Raw genomic sequence first — 25,682 nt, 5'->3', positions numbered from 1 at the left:
TTTAAGCGTAAAGAATGACTATATTTATCTAGTCATACGAAACACCATGTTTCTTTTGCATGCATGATGCATATCTAGAAGCTGTGTTGTTTTGTAAATCTCTTGGCCATTGGTAGGAAGGAAAATATAATACTAGTATCTTCTTTGTTGGAAATAGATCCTCTTTTTTGTGTTTGTGTTTGAACGTTTTTCAAGATTTTTTTGGATGGACGAGCGTGAGTGCCGATAAGGATGGAAGCGGATTGGATACACATGGAATCAGATTCGGATATCACTTTTTACCATATTTTAATTTGGATACGAATGCGAATACGAATATTCTCGAATACGAATACAAAACGAATACCTCGGATTCAGATTCGCATTCGGATATTTACTCAATTCAACGTGAAACGAATATCGCTAAATTCAATCGAGACAAATAAAATTTTAGTGCCAAGATCATCGGTAGCCAAAGCGAATCAACATCAAATTACACATTTAATAATCTCCCATGTCATAGTTAATTAAAATCCTTGGTGATAATATTTAGTACGTGCCAGATCAAGTGAAATAAATATGAACAATGGTAGACAGCATAGCAGCAGTCTGCCCTCTCACAATATGTGACATAGAGTACTTGAGTACGTCCCTAACAGAGCAACAGGTGGATACAGAGGTCCCTGATCAAAATACATGAGCTTGCAGATCAAACATTTAGCTCATACTAGTAGTGAACTGATAAAATTAAGCAAAACACTTGAAACACACAGGTTCATAAACTGAGAACTACAGAAGGCATGGAAGTCACCTGAAGCAGAAGTAGTCCTAATTTTCTTCCTCTTCCAGATCCATAATATTGTCACCATCAGCAGCAGGAGCAACTACAATAGAAATAATGATATGTACAAACAAATAAATCTGGCCATCTAAAGTTAAAACAACATGTAAATTCTAGCTAAAATTTCACGTACCATCATCATGTTCGGCATTATCATTCATACTAAGACCAGCCAAATCATCAAGAATGGACGATATACCACTACAATCTGAAATAAATTGACAAAAATACAAGGTGAAATCAGTAGTGACTAATCTCTCAACTAGGCACATCTAAAGAAAGGCCTCTTTCTGCTACTCCCAGTTCAGCAACATGCTATAAAAATATCTCTTATTGTTGTGGTGAACTTTTGACAATAAGGACAAGTGCACGAATCTTTCCAATAACTTTTGAAATTGTGCCAACACCATCCCTAGCAATGAGATTGACAATATGAGCAGCACAACGCACATGAAAGAATTTGCCACCACAATGCAAAGAACCATGATTCTTAAGAGTTGAAACTATTGTGTCCACACAAACATTATTTGAAGACACATTATCCAATGTCAATGCAAATAATTTATGATCAACGCAACACTCAAATCAGCTCCTTTATGACTTCCTTGAAGATGCATGAAATTTATAATTCTTTTCTGTAGTTTCCAATCATCATCAATAAAATGACAAGTCATACACAAATACCCCTTATTTTGATTAGAAGTCCACCCATCCACTGTGCAGCTGAAGCGACACTTATAAGAGGCAAGATAATCAAAAAGCTTTTTTTCTCATCATAAGAAAATAGACATTATCCTGCCCCTAGCAGTCTTGCGGCTCTTTGTTGGAAATATTGGGCATAAAGATCTAATAAAATTATTTGTATACTCATGCTCAGAGAAGCTGAATGGATATTCATGCATAATAATTGCAAGATAGTATTTCTTATGCTAGTTTCCTCATCGTACTTCCAATCAGCTCCTTTCAATTTTGTAATATTAGGTTTCCCTTTATTTTCATCATGAAATGCATGGTAATGATTCCATAGACGTGTGGTCCCTTGCTTACTTGCGGCACAAAAAACCTCGTCACAATAGTTGCATTCTACCATCCTCTTCATGACAACCATGTCATCCACCTTTTCTTCATATAAGCACTCCAGTGAAATGTTTCCAAACAGGTAAATTTTTCTTCTTTGGACCCTTTATTTTGGTAACCGGACTTCTTCCTGCTGACGACACCTTCTCAATTCCATCACCAGTTGCACAAGTAGCCTCTAGATCAGGCTCTGTCTCCCTATCACTAGCATCCGGTTCTCTTCCATTTACAGATGGCGCACTTGTGGCCTGCAAGAAAAAAATTACAAGCTCTCAGAAATTCACTTTCTTATCACTCAACTCCACTGCAATTCAGACACCTGCTTATTTCTCGATGACATTGCCCTTCTTGAAACCATGGTTATTGATCAGCTTGAATCTGTAGTTAGACAATAGAGAGGCAAATCGGATCAAATATTATCACTATCATTTAGATGAGAAAGTCTATTACAGAATGCAATCAATGGTCCAAGAACTATCCGGTGGTAGCTAATTTCAATCTATAAAGATATATCAACGAACAATACTGTGGTACCTAATTCAAGAAATAAATTTCTTCTAAACAACAGTGTCAAAAGAAAAAAGAAAATAAAAATTAGATTAGTCGTTGCCTATTCCAAATATCTCTCTATATTTTTTATGTTCGTCAGATAGCATTCGTTTGCAAGATGATGCTACACTGCTACTTGCTAGTCCAACTCCCAAGGCCAAGAAGTAGTCATCACCCAAAAGCAATAATGAATCAGAAAGTCACCTTTACTGGTTGAGCAGCAGATCTGAAGGGGAAGCGGGAGGAGGGGCCACCAATGCTCGATAGGCCTTCAAGCAGGTTTGGCCTCGATCTCGAATCAAATTGGCGCTGTGCTCTTGACCGTCGCAGCAGGAATGGGAGGGTTGTTGCAGGAGTGGAGCCGCGGCCCACCGTTGTGGCCACCGGGAGAGGAACTTGGAAGCACCCTAGCATGGAGCAGAGGTGCCAGCAACATCTGCAGAGGCACGCTGGGCGCCGTCGGCGCCGAGCAGGTAGGGTGCGAGCTGCAAGGGCTGTCAGCTGGGGAATTTTGGAACCGGAGAATAGAATGACTGAATGGGAACGGCTGGATGGATGGGCCAGTAATGGCGCGCAAGGTCGGATTTTCGCGTGCGCACGACGGCCGAGCGGGAATGCAGCACGGGAAACCCTGAATAGCGCAGCGGTGGCGGCGCGAGCGCGCGAGCACGGCGGGAGGCTGAAAAATCTGCGGTGGATACAGATAGTATCCGCTGTAACATCTGTATCCGCGTGAAATTCGGATATCCGGATCCGAATCCGGATTTGCAAATCGAATATGAATACATCCATTTCACCTTTCATATTACAAACAAATATGAATACCAATACGAATATTTATATACATATACGTTTAAGCGGATACGAATATCAGACAATTCGGATATCCGCCGAAGCAGTAAGCCAGCCGGCACAACAGCCGATGCAAGTATATTTGTTTATCCACCATGCGGATCCGCAGACTATTCTATTTCACTTTTTAAATGCCAGCATATGAACTGGAAAGTAAAACGTCGGTTCCCAAATCCCGAGGAAGAGCTGCTTGCGCAGTGCACCGTGAACCGTCGATATACCCGGCGGATCGGCGCCGGGCGGCTACTTTTATTTTCTCGAATCATCACAGTCACTGAGAATCCGGAAGACCCCATGGATCATTTGCGACCCTGAATCTGTAATAAGTTCTACTTTCCATTTGTCTCGGTCCATTCTAGAAGTCAGGACTACCTTTTTCCATCTGGACTAACCTGCCTCGCAACAAATCTGCGAGCTAGGCGCGTGGCCATTGATTGGAGCACCTCTCGTGACAGTGAAACGCGAGGAGCAGTCACAGTCGTTCCAGAGAATGCGTCTTGTGTGGTCTACGGTCGAGGAGGTGCCAGCCCGACTTCCTTGGAACCCTGTGATATCATGCATGCTCCAGATGAACCAACCAACGGGGCTACTTGTTCGGTTCAGATTAAGCGATGGAGCGAATGTTCAACGAAAGATTCAGGCCGTCGTCTAGATTAACTTTTCAGGGCGGCGGAAAGTGAAACGACTAGACTCTAGAGGCTGTGATTATGAAGCTAATTAAGCAACGGGTTAATAAAGGCTCGTCTCTAGAACTCTTGATGGATGAATGGATGAATGAGCTCCTTGTCACTCAGGTTCCCAGTCAATGAAAAGGGGTGTTGGAGAAGGCTGGAATAACTTGTCTGTTCATCTGGAAGGTGACGGCGGTTTCCATTCGTTGTTGTTATTAATAGTACAAGGGATGTTTGGATCCAGTGACTATTTTTTAATCCGGATCATATTAGACATTTAGATGCCAACAATTAGGGGGACTAAATATGAGTTATCTGTAAAACCAATTGCATATACAGAGACTAATTCACGAGACGAATCTTTTAATCCTAACTAATTCAATAATTAGCGTATGTTTACCGTAGCACAACATTATCAATTCATAGACTAATTAGGCTTAATGTACTCATCTCGCGAATTAGACTTCATTTATGCAATGAGTTTTATAATTAGCTATGTTTAATACTCATAATTGGTATCCAAATATTTGATGTGGGGACTAAAGTTTAATTCTGAGGAATCAAACGGATCCAGGTGCATATCCAGCTAACATGTTTGCTCATGTTCAGCTGGTACTGCTGCTCCAGTACAGGCTGACTGTTGCTCGAGTATGATGGTCTACTTGCGATACAGAGGTTTCCCTATTGCCGGGCACTTTTCAGGACCATTGCTGCGCTTTCTATTCTTCAGGTTATGCATGCCATATACTATTGATCGATCTTTAACAAAACGCCCAGCAGCAACACTGAAAGTATAATAATGCAACTAGCACGGTACCCGTACCATCTTTTGAAATGGTTCGGTTCAGACCTCGGCGCCTTCCTCCTTCAAACCAGGCAAGCACCAAAAACACAAACACACCTGCTGTACGCCTGTACGTCCTGTCCCAAACAGGAGAACCCCGACACCTCAGCTTTCGTCTTCTACGCGAGACACGCCACGGCGGCAGTGGAGCCCCCAAAGCCCCTGACCAGCGACCACGAGCTAGAGATACACGAACAGCTCAAGCGAGCTCGCCACCGGCTCATGGGATGGGGACCAGGGACACCACCGGGACACGCATCATCACCCGCGGCACGCTTCCACGGAGCCCTTCCCTCCCTTTGCCGTGCATGCCAATGCGGCAGCATCCATTATCAGGCTCGCTCGCGCAACCTTTTTCTCGGCTCCCTGCAGGATGCAGAGGAGGAGCAGCTAGAGAAGTAGAGAGGGTAGCGAGAGCAATCGATCGAGGGCCGGCCGGCGCGCCACCGCACCCGTGTCCCGCTTTCCGTCGGAAAAGAGCCGAAAGAGGCCGACGGCCACCTTGCTCCCCACGAGGCGAGTCGTCGCAGGAAAAGGTGGCGCCTCGTGCCCGTGCTCTTCCTGCTCGGCACGGCCGCGACGGCAAAGGTGGCGACTGGCGACGCCGCGGCGCGCGATGGGTCGCCGGCATTTTGATGGCGCATGGGGCCTTTTTTTCTGCCCCTCTCCGGTGTCCGGCTTTTGCACCCCGGCCACACGCCGGCATCATTCATTCCGTTCCATCGGCTTCAATAAATCAACAGTGGCGAACACTATCAGTCAAACAAAGATCCTTTTCTTTTTCTTTCAGCAAAAAAAAAAAGATAATGTGCACGAAACCTGTGTGAATGTACCACCAGTTATTCAGAAGAAGCGAGAAATGCTGGAAATTACCTAATAGTACTCTGTGTATTCTTTAGCGCACACACACAAAAAAAACTCATGCCTATTGTATAAGTTTTTCTTCTTCTAAACCCCTCGTAAAAAAGTCGAATCTTTGTTACAATTGGGACCTTCCCATGCTTGCTAACTGCTATAAAGTTGCGCCGCGGCCAAATGTGCCATGTGCGTGCGGCGCTTGCGCTATCCTTTTTTCGGCCTCTATTATGTTTCTACAGCGAGCAAACCTGAAAGACAAATGCACACAGAGTGTAGGAAACGTATAAACTAGCACGAACTCTGACCTGGCTCATCACATGCATGCCGTCCCGCGCCACGACGTTTGTCCGCTAGCAACTCGATCAGATCATTGGGCAAGAACAAAGTGGACTGACGGCGGCTCCAGCTCTAGCCCCAAGCCCTAAAACAAATTCGAGCTGGATTTGCCGCTGATCTAGCACGCCACAGGTTCGAGTCAGTCTAAAGCTGTCTCAGATCCTTGTCGCGTCGCCTCCGATTCGGATTGGTCTTGTTGCCATGTGAAAAACCGCAAAACTGCAAGCCGTCGACAAATGCGTGCTTCCAGGGCCACGTCGTACACTGTAAATTACTACTTGATTAGGCTCAGCAGGATCCTGCATGAATTGACCCGAGATCATGTCATGCTGCCCCAGCCGATCGATTATGATCGTTCCAAATGGCCGCGATGACAGTGATCATTGTGCGAGCGAGCAGGCATGATTACAGTCTGTGGGGGAGATCTCTCGGTAAGCCCACTGGATTCTCCGTGATCTCTGTCACATAATCATGCCACATGTTTGCTTTGCTTTGCTTCGTTCGTCTGAGATCGATCTGATGAGCTGCGGATTGTCTTCTTGTCTTGGTTTCTCGAGGCTTTGATCAGGTCGTCAGGATGTGTCTATGCTGATGCTGTCAAACGTTCTAGTACCAGTAAAAGTTCAAAGTAGTTAACTGATAGAGGAGCATCTAATTCGTTACTGATGATGGTAAAATAAAAATATGCAGTGAAACGTACGCTTTCGATCGAGGGAGTCATGCAGAATAAGAACCCTACGGAAAATGCTTTTCTACACGGCTCTTGTAACAAAGTGACGAGCTTCGTTCTAACGTTACTAGGACTTGTTCGATCTTATGCAAATAAAGACGGGACAGGAGTCACAAAGTTGAAGATTCTTCGATTTCTTCCCCATAGGATTCAGTATTCACCGTGTACGTACAACGTACTCGTTCTAGAAGGCCAGGCCAGCACGTTATACAGACACTGACATGTGGAGTAAACGGCCGGGCTGACAATCATATGCGGGTGATGCTGATACGCAATCCATGAAGGGGACATCTTCTTCTTGTAACGTTTTCCTTGTTGTCGAAATAATAAAAATACTTCCTCTACTGCCATGTGCAGCAATACGAAAGCAGTAAGAAAATAATAAAAAGGAAACTACGACGTTACCAAAGACAGCTGCTGGTCTCTTATTATCTTCAACATAATAGACGACAATATGTTTCTTTTTTCTTCAAAAAAATCCAACATGTCTAGATATTCTTGTACCTTACTAGCAGATAGGACTCTCTCTTGGGAATTTTTTCGTCCATGCTCCAGTAATAGGGCAGAACTTTTCAAAATGATCGCTTGAAGTGTTCCAGTGGAATGGAAAAACAGATAGAATACTTGAAGGTCGGAAATTAATAGAGATGTCTTAAAACTGTGCACGTCACCAAAGGAAACATGGTCTTGTGATATATAGACCCTCTTCGGCTTAGTTCTAAATTTCATTATCTATTTAGTGAAGATACCTGCTATATAAGGGATGATGCCTTGCAAGAAACCTCCTTTTTCATATAGTATTACCTAAATGTGGGTTTTCTTCAGGGGACAAGGTTGATATTTGTGGAACCAGCTACTCCCTCCGTCTTGAAATACAAGATATTTTAATTTATCTTAAATTTAATTATTCTAAGTTTGACAAAATTTATAAAGAAGAAGAATAATATTTTGAATGTCAAATAAGAATAATTAGATCCATTATAAAAGGTCATAATTTATTATTTGATATGTTAGATGTTAATATTTTTCTCTATAAATTTTATCGCACTCAAACTATTTTAACTTAGGATATCCTAAAATATCTTATATTTCAGGACGTAGGAGTATTGAAATTGGAAATTGAGGCGGTCGCTGGAACAATTCTTTGCTCGCATGCGTGCTTGTATCCTTTACAACGTCAGCATTTTTTAATCCACTGTCCAATAAAACGATCAACAAACACGTATAAATAGGGCACAGCATTGTGTAGAGCTCAGCATAGGCACGCATCACCTCTTATCTGTCTTCTCTCTGCCCAGATAAGAAACCGGAATGCAGAAGCAAGAGCACCCCATCTCTTGCTCTCTTCCACCTTCTAACCAAAACAGCAAGAAACCATCCATGGCGAGCCAGGAAAGAACCGCGCCGACAGGCCGATCGGGCGGTGCCGACGACGTCCGCTCGCACACAGACGCCGGATCATTCGGAAATGATCCGGCGTCATCGGCGGCGCCCGAGGACTTTGAGTTCTGCATACTCTCGTCCGGCGGGCTCGCGCTGGCCGGCGAGGACGCGGCCGACATGTGCGTCGCCGACGAGGTCTTCTCCGGCGGCAAGCTCCTCCCTTTCCGCCTCTCCTCGGCGACCTCGGGCGACGCGTTGCTCCGCTCGGACTCGCTGGACGGCTCCGCGACGACGGCGTCCACCAGCGGCTTCAGCTCGAGCTCCGTCAGCCGCAGCGCGAGCTCCAGCAGCAGCAGCAGCTGCGTCAGCCGGAGCACGTCGTCCAAGAGCGCGTCCTCGGACCCTGCCGGGCTCGGCAGCTGTCCTCCCAACAGGGGCGCCACGGCCGACGCAGCCGTGCCGCCGCGGCGGTCGCTGTCGGGCAGCGTGTTCTACGCGCACCCGAGCCCGTCGCCGCGCCCGCCGCGCCGGAGCGCCCGCCCTGCAGCCGCGCCCGCGCCGCGCCGCAGCACCGGGTCGGCGCCGCCGGCGTCGTGGGGCCTCATACGCCTGGGCGTCGTCGGCGCCGCCGAGGTGTACGCGCCGCGCCCGGCCGGGTACAGGAAGGCCGCCGCTGCGAGCGCGAGGGGCGGGAGCCGGAGCGCGAGGTTCGATCAGCCCAGGACCGCCCCCAAGGAGGACAAGAAGCTCGCGCTGGGGCTGCTGGGGGCCGGCCTGGTGTGCTCGTGCTCGCCTGACGCCGTCGCGCCCGTGGGCTCGGCGGAGGTGGCCGCGGCGGAGGCGAGGCGGAGGAGGAAGATGGCGGAAGAGAAGAAGAGAGCGGCGAAGCAGAGCGGGCGGAGCACCGCCCGGAGGAGCAGGATTCTCGAGTGGCTGGAGGAGCTCTCCATTTCCAAGGACAAGAGCGTCGTGTAGATACAGATCGTCTCCTGACTGCAATTGTTCCCAAAATTTCTTCGTTCTTTGATGGCTCGAATCACCCTTGGAGATATTTGTCATTTCGGTTCGTTTTCACCATTTAACTAGTTGATCAATCAATAATATAATCTCCCTCAGGGTCAGGGCATCGATGTCATTGAGCAAAGTTCCTCGTCATATTTGTCAAGATGACTATTACCTCGAATACTGTGTTGCATTAACTCCTTAATTCCCACCTTGCCTTTTTTTAAATTTGGAAGGATTATTTGCAAATTTGATTGAGGTCATAGCTAGGACTTGAAATTCGGACGCTTTGGGGTGGCATCATGATAGTAGCATGAGGCTGGGGATGAAAAAATACAAGCATCGCCTTGGTCGCAGGACAATGCGAGATGCAAAAAGGTCGCTTTCCAGGAAGATAGGGCATGGGGCGCAAACAAAAGTTTGGTCTGCCTTTTCTCGAGCTACCAAGCCAAGAATGGAGCTAAAAATTTTCAAATATTCATGTCGCCAGCAGGACCAGTTCTTGAGCTCGTATTGGGAACCATGGCCGCGTCAACATGACGATATTTGGTCCAATCGTGGCATGAGATTAGGCAGCTTCTCTGGATGGTGCGTGGGTTCGAGCTAAACACGGTACGAAGAGGATTTTTTTTTTCTGCAGAAGTACTTTATTTAGATTGACAAAGCAAATAAAAGCTGGATAATTGCAACATGGAAATGGTGATGTCACTGTGGTAACTAAGTTTTCTACCGATGCTCGAAGTTCTTTAAGGAACCATTTTCTTTGAAATGTGTAATATATGGCTCATGGCTGTCCCAACTTCTAAAGACAAGAACAAGAATGAGATGCCTATGGACCCAATGCTGAGCTTTGGAGCCCGACCAATTAAGTGATCTATTGACTTTCTTTTGCTGGCGGAGGGCACACTTTTGCTGGACTAGTAGTAAGTTGCTAGGTTTGTGTTGGTCATCTATATCTGCCCTAGATTTAGGGTGCTAGTCGGTGAAGCCGTTAGGTGTTAGGTTTCAGTTCGCGATGTTTGGTGGTTACCACCCTGATGATTCCGACTAATATGGGAATAATAACTTCGAGAAAGTGTTTTGTTATAGCTAAACATGCGTGTCGAACATCAAATTGCAAGTATGTTATGTGGCTTTTAAGGAGTATATAGATGCTGAGGTAGAAACTTCAATGTGTTGTTGTGGAAGCAAACTCGATGGCAAATAAAAATCTTGAGTAGTCTTCGTGAAAGCAAATGACGTACGCAGTATTTGTCAAACATAAAGACTTGGTATCTGAATTGCGCTTGGAAAACTAGACAGAAAGGAACTGATTGCCAAGGAAGCTGGAGAACGGCTTTTGCTGGGAGTAATTTAGCTGGTGTTTATATCGTTTTTAATTAAGTCCGGGAAAAGGTACAGATCAGACGTGTCTTTTAAAGAGTAGAACATAGGCCCGGAAAAGGAACTAATTGCCAAGAAATTCTAAGGTGTTGTTGTTCTGGAAGCAAACTCGATCAATGGCAATAAAATGTTGATTCTACGGGAAAGACAAACGAGGCAGGAGTACGGTCTACCAACACATCCCATCATCAGACATGTAAAAGATATGATTTGTGAATTACGCGTGGAAGACCTGTCGGAAAGTTAAAGAAGTAACTAACCGATGCAAGGCTGCTGGAGAAACGCGCGCGGCGTGTGACTTCTCGAGGGATTACGTGCCGCATGCTACCCGAAAGTCTGAAACCATTCAACCGCCCGCCCGCCCTGACCTGGACCTGGACGGTCTCCGAACCCTGCTGCCTGATGATCTCTGCGTCTCGATCCCGATGGCGACGACGCCGATTCTCCATCGACCTGGGAGCGCCGATCGATCGATCGTCGGCACCGCGTGGTCGCAAGAAAGCCTGCTGAATAGTAACTGTTGTACGTGGTCGCGTTCTTCAGCGACTATACTGAATCAGACGTGCTCGATCGAGAACCACACGCGAAGTGAAAGATAAAGAGCCGTACGTGCGCATTAGCTGCAATCACCGCGACGGCATCTGAGATGTTTAGGTCACAAGGAGCATCGCATCACGTCCTTCTTCTCTGAACACTACAGAACAAGGAGCTAGCTGCTAGCATGCACGGCGGCTAGCTTTGTTACTTCGTCGTCTTGTTCCGAGGCACGCTCTAACAATCTCTCACGGGTCTCAGTCAGAGTCAGGTGCAGTTCTCTCTTCTCTGCTTAATTTGCTCAACAGCTCAGGTGGTCAGATATAGGAGAACGAGGAATTCGATAGCAGGTAGGCGCGGCCCCTTAGGCTGACTCCAACGGAGCAGCCATCCGGCCAGCCAAAGCAAAAATGGCTCCCACGCGGGTACTGTAGCGCTTGGATGGGTGTTCCAACGGGCAAGCCATTTGAGCCAGCCAAAATAGCGGCAGGAGAGAGAAGCAGCAAAACTGGATGGTACTGTAGCGCTAGCGATCGGTGTTGGGTCCACGGTGGCTTCCTTCTCCCCGTCCCGCTCCCCCTCCATCTCCGTCGCCTCCGCTACCCTCCGCCCGAAGCCCGCCACCGCGCCTGCCCCCCCCCCCCGCCTCCCGCTCGACGCCGCGCCCCTGGGCCCCCTCCCCCACCCCCGCCGCCGCCCGACCGCGGCTGCGAGCCCGCCGCCGCCCGCCCCCCGTCTTGCCGCCGGCCCCGCCCCGGCCCCCGCCGCCTTCCGCCCGCCGGCGCGCCACTGCCCCCGCCCCCCCACCCCCGCCGCCCCCGCCCCCGCCGGCGCGCCACTGCCCTTGCCCCCCCCCACCCCCGCCGCCCGAAGCCCGCCGCCGCCGCGTCCCCTCCCCGAGGCGGAGCTCCTCCTCCGCCGCCGCCGCCAGCCCGCCGCCGCGCCCGCCCCCCGCGCCCCTGCCGCCGCCGCCGCGCCCGCCCCCGCCCGACGTCGCGCCCCTGCCCCCCCCACCCCCGCCCGAAGCCCGCCGCCGCCGCGTCCCCTCCACCTCCGCCGCGTCCCCTCCCCGAGGCGGAGCTCCTCCTCCGCCGCCGCCGCCGGCCCGCCGCCGCGCCCGCCCCCGCGCCCCTGCCGCCGCCGCCGCGCCCGCCCCCGCCTTCCACCTGCTAGCGCGGCCCGTTTCCTTTCCGTGGCGCGAACCAGCCTGGGCCAACGTCTCCAGCTATTTTAGCTGCTCCGTTGGAAACAGCAGATCCATCGATGGCAATGTAAAATTGACGGGGCAGCCAAACACCGGGATGGATGGCCCAAATGGCTGCCACCCGTTGGAGTGAGCCTTATTAACAGGCAGACAGAAAGCCTGCGTTGAGCTAAGGAAACGTGCAGGAAATCGCCCCCACTTACGTGTAGCAGCCAATCGAAGCACCGACGGCCGTGACAGGCAGGACATCCTGACGTTCAGTTGTGACATGCATGGAACAAGCCAACAAGGTATACGTACCTTCGGGGACAGGCGACGAGGCCGATCTATTCAAATAAACGCTAGCTGCTCCTCCACCTGGCTTCTTTTAGGACGTACAATACTACCAGCCACTTAGTAGTACGCAGTATAAAAAATATCTAACCATCCATTAGAAGAGATAAGATTGTCATTAGTAATTTAATATAAATTAAGGATAATTTTATATTTTTTAGCAATTTTGTCTATTGCAGCCATTTTTAGTATATTGCAACATTTTTAGCCCGTTGTATTAGGGGTGAAATCTTGCAGTGAAATAATTTTTCTCATACTACCCTTATACTACCTGTATTGTCTAAATATAATATCTCATACTACTAATCAATATTTTAGTGGTATAGAAAAATCTGGACCGTCCGAGTCCGTAGCACGTGGGTCTTACTGTGAGCCGTAAAAATCCTCCGGCACCCAGGGGATGCCATAGATAAAACCGAAATTAAAGCACGGGGAGGCATGGACATGCAGGTAGGGTGCGTGGAAAGACCAAGCTAAAAGGGGTGCCTGGGTGTGGGGCACTGGGAACTCTTGGTACACGCGCGCGCGCACTTTGCAAGAAAAGCTCTCTCTCCATGCTTCGCCTCCCTCCTAGCCTCGACTGTCTCGAGCCTCAGCAATTCAAAAGTGGCCATGCATCATTCTTGTTGCGGTATCATCATCAAGCTAATGAGGTAACACTTCAGCCATGTTGTTAGAGTCGGCAATTTGTCGTGTGATGAGTATCGTCGTGCTAAGGCTAATGACAGCAGAAATCCAATGTTGACGGTACGTAATTCAACTGTCTGGCAGATCGAGCTATCTATTACACATCCAGCAAGTTCGTCACAAAATTTTCATCCTCACGAGATACATTGTCTTCTTCAAGCATATCAAAGTGGCAAACTGAGGATATATCCCAAGGGTGCTGTGCTAGAGTGCTAGCGTGGTTATCAGTTCAGCAGGTCGTCCCACTTGCAGTACTGCCCGCCGGCGAGCGCCCGGTAGTAGCGGTCCCGGCAGTAGACCGGCCGCCCGTCGGCCGCCTCCGCCGCGGCCGCGGCGAGGTCGTCGTCCTGCATCACCTCCACGGGCAGCCGCAGCAGCTCCTCCCTCCTGCGCAGGGTGATGGATGATGCGAACCATGAAGCGAAGTGCTAATAATAGGCTCTACCTACACTACACACACGTTCAGCATCCACATGGAGGGCGCACCTCAAGCTCGGCTTGGACGGCGCCGCGGAGGGAGGCTGGTTCAGGGAGTGGAGGAAGTCCTCGACGGGCGCCGCGAACGCGAAGAGCGACACCGCCCCGACCAGCAACGCGCCGGTGCCCACCAGCGTCTGCTTCAGCAGGTTGATCACCGGCTTCACCTGCAGGATCCCTTCGTCGGTGAGAAATCAAGGGTAGAGCGACCAGTGTTTTGTGGGGTTATGTTTGCAATTAGGTAGAGAAGAAGGGAGCCTGCCAAAAAAAAAGGTTATGTTACCTTGTAAGATCCCAAGAGCCTGTCCCGAGCCAACACCTGCAGCGAAATGGAAATGCAGAATTGTAAAACCTACTGAACAGGACTGTTTCGTTGTGGAGTGACCCTAGAGTGGTTGTTTATGCACGATTCAAGTTGTGATCTATTTGGGACCACTGATTTTCACAGGCCTGTATTTTGAGTCTTAGCCAAACTGATTTTCTTTAAACTAGTTTTATCCTCTCAGAACCAATCAAGGTTTCAGATTTTTTAGCCTCGAACCGTTCAACAAAATCTTGTTCTGATCAAAAACTTAAGATCCTAACAACCCCAAATGTATTGTGCTGGGCTGAGGATCTTGTTCGTTTACCTCTGGTGGCTTTACCCACATTTGGCCGTCGTACCATCCAGTTTCTTCATACGGCACAACTGCCGACAACAGCCTATCACCAACATAGCTCCATCCCTGCACGCAGCAGCATCAGAAACTTGATCAGCAAAACTTTAGTGTACTAATTCACCTGCTCATGCACACTCTGTAGGTCCTGTAAGTGTAACAGCCTTTGCTGAACTTAGTAACAGATAGATCCTCTCCTTTTTCTTGATGAACTTACCAGATAAATCCTGAGAACCACCAATGACACCAAGAGCAGAGTTCCAATCCCAGCTGCCAGCACAAACTTGAGTGGGTCCTGCATAGTTTGGACAGAACAACTTCAGAGATGAAGAAATGGCCAAGGTGATTATAAAGATCCACACAAAGTGACACAATCCCAACTGACACACAATTTGGCTGGGTTCTAAAACTACAATTGGTGAGTCCATTTCTGCAGTTCTGCTCATGAATTCCATCTGCATGTGCTTCGGAGCAGCCTCACGTTTTTGTCAGAGAAGATCGAAGAATGTTTGCGTACCTTCCCGGGATTGAAGCTCGCGGCAGCAATCGGGGCCGCGAGCACAGTGAAGGTGACCATCCACAGGCCGCCTAGGCGCAGGAAGAAGGACCCTGGGCTCAGCTCCGCCCACGAGTACAGGACGCTATCCTTGAGAGCAGAGTACTCGTTCACCTGCACAGACGAAATGGCCCAACCAACACCAGCAACCATTTGAGCCACCGATTCATTATCTGACGAAAAAGCATACCGAGGCTTCACACACATGCCTAGTTTTCTACTATGTAATCCAGCACAAGATTGCTCGCGACTGAACAAGACGGTTACCGGACGTTGCTCGAAGGGGACCTGGATCTCCAGCCCGGGGTCCCAGCTCGGGCCGCCGCCGGCGAAGCCGCTGCGGCTGCTCTCGGGCTCCTCCCTCAGCGCCATCGCCACCGTGAGGCTCCTCCGCCGCCTCGCCACGCCGGCCGCCGGGCTCCGGCTGCGCCGCCGAGGCGCCGCCGCGCAGGCGCCACCGTTATCGTGGCCGCCCGGCCCCGGCGCTGGCACCACCGAGTGGACGCCGACGATCTTCAGCCGGAGCAGCATGGATAAAACTCCCTGCCCCGCTCTGTGGATTATTACTTGGAGGAGCGCCTTGCAAAAATATGCGGCGGCGGCCGGGCGGCGAGCCGTGCATCTTTTACGTGGCGCGGAGGAGCGAGCTCCCGCGACGGGTTTGTGTGGCTGGCGCGGGAGGGGTCGTCGCGTCGCGTCGGCTGAGTCTGGAGGCGCTGGCGTCACGTCAACACGTGGCGGGTGGGCCGGGGCACGTTGCCCGCCGGCTCATCACTCATGGGCTCATGGCCGTGCGTGCCTTACCCACTCGTTTGTTTGGATTTGGGCTGGAACAGGCTCCTGGGCCTGCGTTACACAGAACTAAGTGGGCATTTGGTGGTTTTCACAACAAGTTCACTTATTTCCCCCTTTTCTTAAAATAGGGCCTACATGGGGGATACTGCAAATCAGATGTGACTTCTACAGGGCTACGGTTTCCCTTTTCTTCTTGGGAATGACTACACAATGTCCGAGTGATTTTTGTTTTAGCCTCACTCGATTCTTGGACCAACAGAAACATGCCCCGTATCAGTTTCACTTTCCAGTGATGGAAAGTGAGTGAACAACAAACAAAACCAGTCGATTACACAACAAAGAAAATCGAGTAAAAATCAAACAGAGAAATCAACCAAAAAAGTGGTGATACACACAACTGCAACAATACAAAGAAAAAGAAACAACTAAAAATTTGGAAAACAAAAAAAACCCGACTTGAAACATCACACAAAAACAATAGAAAAATGTGTTGGATAGAAAATGATATACGTACTGATTGTTTTACTGTATGGTGTGCAATGTGTTGGACTGTTGGTGCACCACACATAGGAAGAGGAAAGCAATGCCTTTCTACAGTTCATGACCGCCGCGTGGTGGAGAGGACGAGAAGCCACTTGGGACTTCAGCGACAGCGAGCTTCGCAGCGTACATGTTGCCGTGCGCGGAGTGAGCAGCATCATCTACACAGGCCGTATCCTCTACCAATGGGCCGGGCGGTAAAAAGTAACACCGGAAGCAGAATAAACACACAGCCGCAGCATCAAAGAAAATCGATTGACAAAGAGAAACGATAATCACTCGAGTGATGCATGGTTAGAAATTACGTTCTTTATTTCGAAAAGAGGGCTGTCGAATCTAAAACTAACCACCAGATCTAGTGGTTTTGGGCAAGGATCTAATCTAGTGGTGTTTAGGTGTACAACTCCTCCGTTGTCTGCTTGCATTGGCATGCGGTGTGGAAAACTTGAGTGCCGAGGCATCAAATAATACTCTTGCAGTGGGTCACTCACTGGCTTTTAAAATGGAAGTATCTGATGGGTACATCGGCTTTGACTCTTGATCTTTGTCGCCATCCCAGCCAGCCGGCTGTATGAGATCAGCCTGTGACCTTTTCTCAGCAATGATCTGATCCCGTTCGATCACCATGTCCATCTGACAAAAAAAAATTGAGGTCAGTTGCTAGATCATATGAAGACCCAAAACCATCAAGTGACAAGCGATAAAACCACGGATGACTTTCAGAGGAGCTCTTGCTTTGCTTGCTGCTGCTTCTTCGAAAAATGACCGTACTAGTAGCCTAAATGGACTAATCCCTACATTGCATACGCATTCTTTGCATTTTTTTTACTATCGCTAGTATGGCTGCCAGCAATGACAAAAACGCCGTCCTGCTACCGCGAAGTCCGACGTGGACGGCTTAAATTTTCAAACACAGAAATGAGTCTGAATTCTTATCTAGTCCGATGTGCTTCAAATTCTTTTTGAATTATTGCTTCCGCCCCGTAACTGAGCCGCTGAAAGTTTCTTTGAACTAACATATCTTCGCCACACGATGCTGCTGTGACTGTCTCTGTCTGTTGGCTCCATTCAGGAATCAACAGAGGTTTCTTCTCCCAGTTCGTCAGAAACACTGCAGTGACAAGTGCTTGATGGATTGTTCAGCGATCGCCTGCGCTGCCGCCCTTCTCCTCCTCCTCCTCCTGCTGCGGCCATGTGAATCCGACGACAGGATCGTCCCTGGCAAGCCGCTCTCCCCTGGTGCCACCGTCGTGTCGGAGGACGGCAGCTTCGCCTTGGGCTTCTTCGCCCCTGCCGGCTCAACTCCGGCCAAACTGTACCTCGGCATATGGTACAACGACATCCCCGAGCTCACCGTGGTGTGGGTCGCCAACCGAGACGCCCCCGTCACGAACACCACGTCCCCTGCGCCAACGCTCTCCCTGGCGGCCGCAGGCACCTCGGATCTCGTCCTGTCCGACGCCGACGGCCGAGCTGTTTGGACGACGAACGTCGCCGGCGCCACAGGTACCCCTGCAGCACCGGCCACTGGCGTCGCCGCGGTGCTCCTCAACAACGGCGACCTCGTCATCAGGTCGCCCAACGGCACCACCCTGTGGCAGAGCTTCGAGCACCCGGCCGACACGCTCCTCCCGGGCATGAAGATCCGGGTCAGGTACAGGACGCGGGCTGGCGAGCGCCTGGTGTCGTGGAAGGGGCCCGGCGACCCCTCGCCGGGGAGTTTCAGCTTCGGCGCGGACCCGGATAGGGTCATCCAGCTCTTCCTCTGGAACTGGACGCGCCCCGTGATGCGGAGCGCGCCGTGGACGGGGTACATGGTCGCCGGCCAGTACCAGGCCAACACCAGCCTCGTCTACGTCGTGTTCGTCAGCACCGAGGAGGAGATGTACCTGACCTACAGCCTCTCCGACGGCGCGCCGCACACCAGGTACGTGCTCACCTACTCCGGCGAGTACCAGCTCCAGAGCTGGAACGGGAGCGAGGCGGCGTGGTCCGTCCTCGGGGAGTGGCCGGCCGGCTCGTGCAGCCGCTACGGCCACTGCGGCGCCAACGGCTACTGCGATGGCACCGGCGGCGCCGTCCCAGTGTGCAAGTGCCTCGACGGCTTCGAGCCGGCGAGCGCGGAGGAGTGGAGCGGCGGCAGCTTCTCGCGGGGCTGCCGGCGGAAGGAGGCGCCACGGTGCGGCGACGGCTTCCTGGCCCTGCCGGGGATGAAGTCGCCCGACGGGTTCCGGCGCGTCTGGAACAGGACCCTGGAGGAGTGCGCCGCGGAGTGCCGCCGGAACTGCTCTTGCGTGGCGTACGCTTACGCCGACCTGCGGCTGAGCAGCAGCGCGTCGACGGGGGACGCGACGAGGTGCCTGGTGTGGGCCGGGGAACTGATCGACACGGTGAAGATGGGCGACGTGACCGGCAGCGACACCCTCTACCTCCGGATTGCAGGCTTGCGTGCTGGTGTGTGGCACCGATTTTACCTTGCCAATCTCTTGGGGAAGTGTGAAATTTGTCATTGGACTAATTTGCAATCCGAGTTTTTCCATCCACATTGTGTCACCTAAAACTTGGATCGTTTTTGTTTCGTGGCCTTTGCATCTGCATGAAAGAAAATTACATTTGACTTTGGAACAGGTGAGAGGGCAAAGACCAACGTTCTGAAGATTGCACTGCCTGCAGTTTTGACGTGCAGTCTTTTGCTGCTCGCGGGCATTTCACTCGCACGGTTCAAGTTCAAAGGTACTGACTGCAACTCTACACCTCTGTCTTCACTCGTCCTATGGAGAGTCACTGGTTACAATACTGTGGATGCAGGTAAAATAGGAAATGGGAAAAGACGCAAGAAGCTAATTTGGGGTGTTATGGGTAGTGAACTTGGAGAAACAAACCCTGGTCAAGAGTTTGTGTTATTCAGATTCGATGATGTAGTGGCAGCAACATGCAATTTCTCCGAAGCCTATAAGATTGGGCAGGGAGGTTTCGGCAAAGTTTATATGGTAACTCCTCCATCTGTTATTTGTTTCTACTAATCCATTGTAATTGAATGATCACCTTGGATTGTCCGTATGACAAATGACAACATCCTAAGTTTGATTAGCATTTTCTGTAGGGAATGCTAGGTGGTCAGGAAGTTGCTATCAAAAGGTTAAGTAAGAACTCTGAGCAAGGAAACGAGGAATTTAGGAATGAAGTTATTCTAATAGCCAAATTGCAGCACAGGAATCTAGTTCGGCTTTTGGGATGCAGTGTTGAGGGTGATGAAAAGATCCTGATTTATGAGTATTTGCCCAACAAAAGCTTAGATGCTATCCTTTTTGGTATGGTCGTGTCACACACCAGAACTCTTAATAACATCTCCGAATACATGAGGGTTTTATTTTCTTCTATATGCAGATAATTCAAGAAAAATGATGCTAGATTGGCCAACACGATTTAATATAATCAAAGGAGTTGCAAGAGGACTTCTTTACCTCCATCATGATTCAAGATTGACCATAATTCATAGAGATCTCAAAGCTGCCAATGTTTTACTAGATGCCGAGATGAGACCCAAGATAGCAGACTTTGGTATGGCAAGGATCTTTAGTGATTGCCAAATAAAAGCAAATACCCAACGTGTTGTTGGAACATAGTGAGTGAAATTAAATTTAATTTATCAAACTAATAATTAATTTGGAATACATTCAATAATTTCTAGTAGTAAAATGGTCAAACAGTGGTTACATGGCTCCCGAGTATGCAATGGAAGGTGTCTTCTCTATCAAGTCTGATGTCTACAGCTTTGGTGTGCTACTCTTGGAGATTATTATTGGTACAAGGAGAAGCTCCATGGATGGCATTATAGGTTTTCCAAACCTTATAGCATATGTGAGTACATGACTTCTGCAAAGTTATCAACTAAATTTTGCGTCTCGAGAATTACCACAATCCAAATGGTTCTTTGATTGTTTTAGGTGTGGAGCATGTGGATGGAGGGGAACACAAAAGATTTGGTAGATTCATCTATTATGGATTCTTGTTTGCTAGATGAAGTTTTGCTTTGTAGTCATATAGCACTCTTGTGTGTTCAAGAATACCCAGAAAATAGACCAGTTATGTCATATATTGTCAATGCTCTAGACAATGGAAGCACTACCCTCCCATCCCCCAATCGTCCTGCATACTTTGCACAAAGGAGCAATGAAATAGAGCAAGTAAGGAATGATATTCAGAACTCAGTTGGCACTTTTACTCTTACAAACATAGAAGGGAGGTAAACAATTATATTAGTTTTTTATATATCCAATACTGTGAAAAGTAAAGCTTAATAAAAAATCGTGCATGAGATGATATATTTGATAGTTGCTACTGTTCTTTTCACAAATTTTTGTATTTCCAAATTTCTTTATCTTCCTTAAGGTTGATTTAAGTTTTGTATATCTTGTTCAAATGATTAGATTTGCGTTGTTTAATTGGATCCTTCTCGGATTCTTGTGCCTTTTTGCTCAACTTTTGCACATCCTTCATTAAAGCAACTATAGGCTTCTCTTTGGATTCCAAGACAAGCACTCACCTGATCATGCATATGCTAGCATGACTTATCATGATCGGTCCTCGATATTTAGGTCCTTGATGTCTTGACTACCATTTTGGTCGCTTGAGCGACCAATGTTGTCATAAATTATTTGGTTTTATCCTTCATATAATTCTTCTATTTATGTCATTGATGATCCATTCTCCATCTTCTCCGTAGTATTTTCATGATATGATCACCAAGTAATCATAACCATGAATAATTGCAAGAAGAAAGGAACAACAAAGGTAAGAAAGGGATCATCTAGGGAACCTTTGTCAAAATGGGATTAGGGTTTCCATATGGTGACCTTCCTTGCTATTTATCATACATATATGCTTCATGATTTTCAATGCACTATGTAATTGTGCTGGTGACGATTACCATAGAGCAAGGATAAATTGTAGCATAGTTTATCAACAGCATTCAAGGCTTATATTAAATCTCAAAATAAATTCGACCTAGCATTAAAAAATATCTCCATTTCTCTTTAGTTGACTAGGAGATGTTATGTTGTGAATGAAAAAAATAAGCCATTAGAAATTAAAGGAAAATTAATATTAATTTAAAATAAAACAAACAATGGAAAGTAAACTCTACTTTGATAGAAAAAAGTAAGTAATATAGCCCAAAATATTTTGAAACTATGTACTCCCCCAATCACAAGTATATATAAGTTGTTTCCAACATATGTTGTTCTAGGAATTTTCTAATTCAAATATTTTTAGCTTTGACCATCATTAGCTAACAATTCAAATAGTTTTTCAATATATGGATGGTGCTACTATGTTTATTATAAGAACCAATTTCATAATATATAACTATATATATTTCAAATGATAAAAATAGGGTTTTTCTTGATGGTTATTTTGAATTGTGGTTTCTGGAAGTTTACGGCCATTCTTGCCAAAAGTTAAATCAAGGAAATGTCAAAGAAGAGACTTCTAGATTGGCCATTTCTTTTGGATTCTTTGAATTTCTAAATGATGTAAACTTTTATTCGTGGATTGGAAACAATACTCAAAATAAGTAATATAGTTTTGATATATCCTAGTTTAGGGTTTTACTACCCTTAGCTTGTAAAAAGTTACTAAGACAATCGGTTAAAATACCACTTTCATACAATCTTACGTGTGCGATTAACAATATATTGATGCAAACTTAAATATAAATTGTACATGTATGCCAACATACGAACTTATACAAAGTGGATCGAAGTACGTGCCATGTGATTACTAAAGATTATATCTATGTATAAGAATTATATATGTGTGTGTCTAAATTAGTGGCATGTATGAACAATGTTGTATTTACGAGTTGGACATGACATGGACATGAAATGAGACTCAAATGGTCGGTTTCCATAAAAGAGAGTTTGCAATATGCTCTTGCAAATATGGCAGCGAAAAGATCCAAAATGATGCACCACTAGACTAGTGCCAACATTTATATATGTCTGATATGTTCAAGACTGCATAAATGATCATTGAGCTATACGAACTGAGAGTATGTATAGTGGTACAACACTTTTCGTAGAACCACTAAAGGTGCGCAAAAGATCAACTAAATATAGGGCTATAGTACGCAAAATTATACATGCACATATAAAATTTGAGCTTGAACAAGAAATTATAATGAAAGAAGTTGGCATGTCATATCACACAATATGCACCTTTTTGCATATGGTATGATAATATTTTTCGGTGTGAGAGCATTCGGTACTAGGAATCACACATCTTTATCTTAATCGTGATTTTTAACTTTTTTTCAAATTTTATATAAGATGTTGCCATCCATCTATTAAAAAATAGTGACTCCAAATAGTCAAATTTCTTATTGTTGGATTGGAATCAACGGTCTAGATTACTATGTGCTTCATTTATAAAAAGTAATTACGAACCTATACCCTACCCACTTTCAACCATAGTCATTCATGAAGTATAAAAAAATATAGTCAATCATGGCCTCCCCTCCATTATAGACCTGCCGCCTACTTCACTGATGTCACGTCAATCCATCAATGCCTACATCCCTTATCAAGTAATACCTACCTCCACCCTCCTCGTCTTCTTATTCTCATGCGAAGCAGCTTCTGCTACGGTCGACGCACCTTTAGACTCCAGTAGCGCAACAATTATCAGAGTCACTCCACTCCGCGTGACACCATCACTGAACCTCTACCAAATCGGATACTTTCGCCGCTATCCCTTCCTAGCTACTCCCCTGCCGTATCTCTGCTACCTCACCAACGTTTCTATTACTGTGTCGCTGGCTTTCTAAATCTGTTTTATAGTTGGAAGATCGAATTTATTGGAAAAAATTATTGGCGAAGAAGAAAACTACAGAAATCTGCTATTAAGTTCTACGTTGACAAATTTTGACAGATTCCGGGGGTAGATTGCATTTCATTTGAATAGCCGGAAATTTCCTTCATTCTCATGGAGAAAATGGGACATCGCCACCATAGACGGTTGATAAATTCCTCGCGATTGCATGGACGGCCGAGATCTCCTGAAGAGTCCCTTTCCGGCACCGACGGGCACGGCTTCCGATTAAAAACTCGGCTGGTCGACTCCGCGTCGCCCACAGATCCAAGGAGAGATCTGCCATCGCCTCCTACCCGTGAACTACAAACCTAACGCTGAGCGGCGCGGGGGCGGCCGCCGGGCGGAGCATTACAGCGCACGCAGCGGCCACCGTCGTCGGCGGATCCATCCACCATGGGCGGCGGCAACGGCCAGAAGGCCAAGATGGCCCGCGAGCGCAACATGGAGAAGAGCAAGGCCGCCAAGGGTGCGCCCTTCCTCTTTTGCCGTTGCTTTCCTCCCCGTGACTTCGGGTTCTTGGATACGATGGAAGTTTTTTTCCGTGTGATTGCTCTCGGGGTGCTACGATTTGATGGATCTGCGTGTTTTTGATGTGCAGGGAGCCAGCTTGAGACCAACAAGAAGGCCATGAGCATCCAGGTACCCTATCTAGATCTACGCCTATGGTTTTATGTTTTGATGTTTTGTGGTGGAATTTCTTGATGGATTGGTAGGGTAGAGAGTGCTCATAAGATTACTCTGTTGGATTAGCGGCTGTTGTTGTAACGTTGATTGTAGTTCCTTTCCTACCATTAGGGCTTAAAGTGAATTTAATGTGGGGATGCTAATATGATAAAGTTTGCATAATTCGATCTGTGTTATGTTGATATTAGGTGTACGCCCTGCTAATCGATGATTAAAAATAAGATGATTCTTATGTTTATAACCATTTACACTTGATGTTGATGTACTATACCATTTCTTCGGTTATGTGTTATCTGATTTGAAAAGGCTACGTGCCTGATTCCGTTGTGCGACTTTGTTATGGCCCCAGCCTGAATTAGCACTGTCTGTGTAGTTGGACAGAATTCGGATGAATCCGTCGTGTGTATGGCAATGCTCTATCTGGTTTCGGCAACATTTGCTGCCACTAAACGAGTAGAGTGATGCATCATGACATCCTTGACCCTTTCCCTGATGAGTCAGGCTGACCAGAATCTTGTGTTTAATGGTTCCATTTAAAAGTAGGATCAGTGAGCAAGCCATTCTCATGGTTGGTTATGCTTAACAGTAATCAGTTGTTTCTAGCTGCATTTGGCTTCAGAAATGGCTTGATATAGTATATTATCCCAACTATTGCCAAAGAAAACAGGTCCAGTTGGTTTACCTGCGCTTGGAATTCCAGCCAGTGCTTCGAACTGAACCTGGCTTGTTTTTTGGGAACAAAATGCTAACTGTGTCTAGTTTCCAGAACTATGCGGTCCTGATTTAGTGGTAATATTGGCTTATCGAGTTATCTGAGTTATTACATCATATTAACATTGTTCTTCTTTCTGGTATAGCATTAGTTAGTTTCATGCAGCCTTTGTCAGTTTCCTTGTGGGAACTGCTTGTTGGAGTGCACTGGTTAAAAAAGATAGAGGGTTTCAAAAAATGTCTTGGTGTACTAACTGGATTAATTTAGGCAAAATTTAGTGTTAATTGCTTATGTTGACGAGCTGTCATCTTCAAGTGCTTTACTGATATTCTTTTGGTGAACATGAACACAGTGCAAAGTATGTATGCAAACATTCATGTGCACCACGACTGAAGTGAAGTGCCGGGAGCATGCCGAGAATAAGCATCCAAAGTCAGACGTGTACCAGTGCTTCCCCCATCTGAAGAAGTGAAAACCTGCACTAGCACCAGGGTGCCATGGTCATGAAGTTCTTAAAATGTCAAATGTGTCTGTTAGCTGTGTGGATTGATCACCATCAGTTTATGGGCTCCCCTTTGCTGAGGGAGTTCATTCTGCGTTATCTGCCATTTATCATGCGTCCTGTCCTATGTTAATCTACATAAGAAAGTGATGTGGTGTCTAATGAAACTGTTGTCTGCTGGAAAAAACCTGGTTTCAGAACGATATCTTGATCTTTTGTTTTTGCCTCACCCTGCCCAAGAATTATCTGCAAGTACAATTTATCGTAATTGTACTCTAAATATACATGCATATATATTACGAAATGATGCTGAGTTGTTTTCTCAAACAACTTATTAGTGCAATAAGGATGTAGAATTGTATAGTAGCAGTTTGCGTAACATCGTTTCATTATGTTTTGCGTGCATTTCGAGCATTCTTAGCCCCCTCTGTTGTAATGGAAGGAGGGCGCCGTTTGGTTAGCAGCGCCCAAACAGCGTACCAATGCTACTGTCACTGCTGCCTCAAGCTGGTGCAGCAAACCCTAAGTTATGTAGTAGTATGTCTTAGGTCCCGTTAGGCCCCATTTTGGCACAGTTTGCACCGGCTTCGGCTTCTCACTACAATGCAAAGCCGGAGCTGTGCC

At 47.3% G+C, this 25,682-nt stretch overlaps 4 protein-coding genes and 1 long non-coding RNA gene across 7 annotated transcripts; 3 read left to right on the top strand and 2 right to left on the bottom strand.

Moving 5' to 3' along the window:
• Window positions 1-537: 537 nt before the first annotated feature.
• LOC112877521 lies at window positions 538-3,052 on the bottom strand. 2 transcript variants are annotated; one of them, XR_003225505.1, is made up of 5 exons: window positions 2,651-3,052; window positions 1,868-2,275; window positions 954-1,028; window positions 791-863; window positions 538-662 (listed from the first exon to the last, which is right to left on the bottom strand). It is a non-coding gene; the product is annotated as an uncharacterized LOC112877521 (long non-coding RNA). The 2 variants fall into 2 exon arrangements; XR_003225506.1 differs by lacking the exon at window positions 2,651-3,052 and having other exon boundaries at window positions 1,868-2,460.
• A 4,829-nt stretch (window positions 3,053-7,881) lies between these two features.
• Window positions 7,882-9,303, top strand: LOC112876479 (trinucleotide repeat-containing gene 18 protein-like). Its single transcript, XM_025940598.1, has one exon. It carries the CDS (start codon window positions 8,049-8,051, stop codon window positions 9,093-9,095), a length of 1,047 nt encoding a protein of 348 aa, XP_025796383.1. The 5' UTR covers window positions 7,882-8,048; the 3' UTR covers window positions 9,096-9,303.
• Window positions 9,304-13,300: 3,997 nt separating this feature from the next.
• LOC112873578 (protein CONSERVED IN THE GREEN LINEAGE AND DIATOMS 27, chloroplastic) lies at window positions 13,301-15,575 on the bottom strand. The gene is made up of 7 exons (XM_025936585.1): window positions 15,220-15,575; window positions 14,914-15,066; window positions 14,614-14,691; window positions 14,370-14,465; window positions 14,024-14,059; window positions 13,750-13,907; window positions 13,301-13,650 (listed from the first exon to the last, which is right to left on the bottom strand). Exons 1-7 carry the CDS (start codon window positions 15,481-15,483, stop codon window positions 13,488-13,490), a joined length of 948 nt encoding a protein of 315 aa, XP_025792370.1. The 5' UTR covers window positions 15,484-15,575; the 3' UTR covers window positions 13,301-13,487.
• A 1,787-nt stretch (window positions 15,576-17,362) lies between these two features.
• LOC112875652 (putative G-type lectin S-receptor-like serine/threonine-protein kinase At1g61610) lies at window positions 17,363-20,592 on the top strand. 2 transcript variants are annotated; one of them, XR_003225202.1, is made up of 7 exons: window positions 17,363-18,741; window positions 18,916-19,020; window positions 19,096-19,277; window positions 19,391-19,598; window positions 19,675-19,912; window positions 19,982-20,148; window positions 20,235-20,373. XR_003225202.1 is itself a non-coding variant. In XM_025939584.1 (7 exons), exons 1-7 carry the CDS (start codon window positions 17,418-17,420, stop codon window positions 20,535-20,537), a joined length of 2,511 nt encoding a protein of 836 aa, XP_025795369.1. In that variant the 5' UTR covers window positions 17,363-17,417; the 3' UTR covers window positions 20,538-20,592. The 2 variants fall into 2 exon arrangements, 1 of the variants encoding a protein (XP_025795369.1); XM_025939584.1 differs by having other exon boundaries at window positions 19,998-20,148; window positions 20,235-20,592.
• A 2,807-nt stretch (window positions 20,593-23,399) lies between these two features.
• On the top strand, window positions 23,400-25,287 carry LOC112877686 (uncharacterized protein At2g23090-like). The gene is made up of 3 exons (XM_025942042.1): window positions 23,400-23,626; window positions 23,759-23,799; window positions 24,909-25,287. The coding sequence occupies exons 1-3, from the start codon at window positions 23,554-23,556 to the stop codon at window positions 25,026-25,028; spliced, it is 234 nt and encodes a 77-aa protein (XP_025797827.1). The 5' UTR covers window positions 23,400-23,553; the 3' UTR covers window positions 25,029-25,287.
• Window positions 25,288-25,682: the final 395 nt, after the last annotated feature.

The sequence above is a fragment of the Panicum hallii genome, chromosome 9 (assembly GCF_002211085.1).
Source record: "Panicum hallii strain FIL2 chromosome 9, PHallii_v3.1, whole genome shotgun sequence".
Lineage (NCBI taxonomy): Eukaryota > Viridiplantae > Streptophyta > Magnoliopsida > Poales > Poaceae > Panicum > Panicum hallii.
The sequence above is the reverse complement of the archived record's forward strand: the minus strand, read 5'-3'. Positions and strand labels throughout refer to the sequence as shown.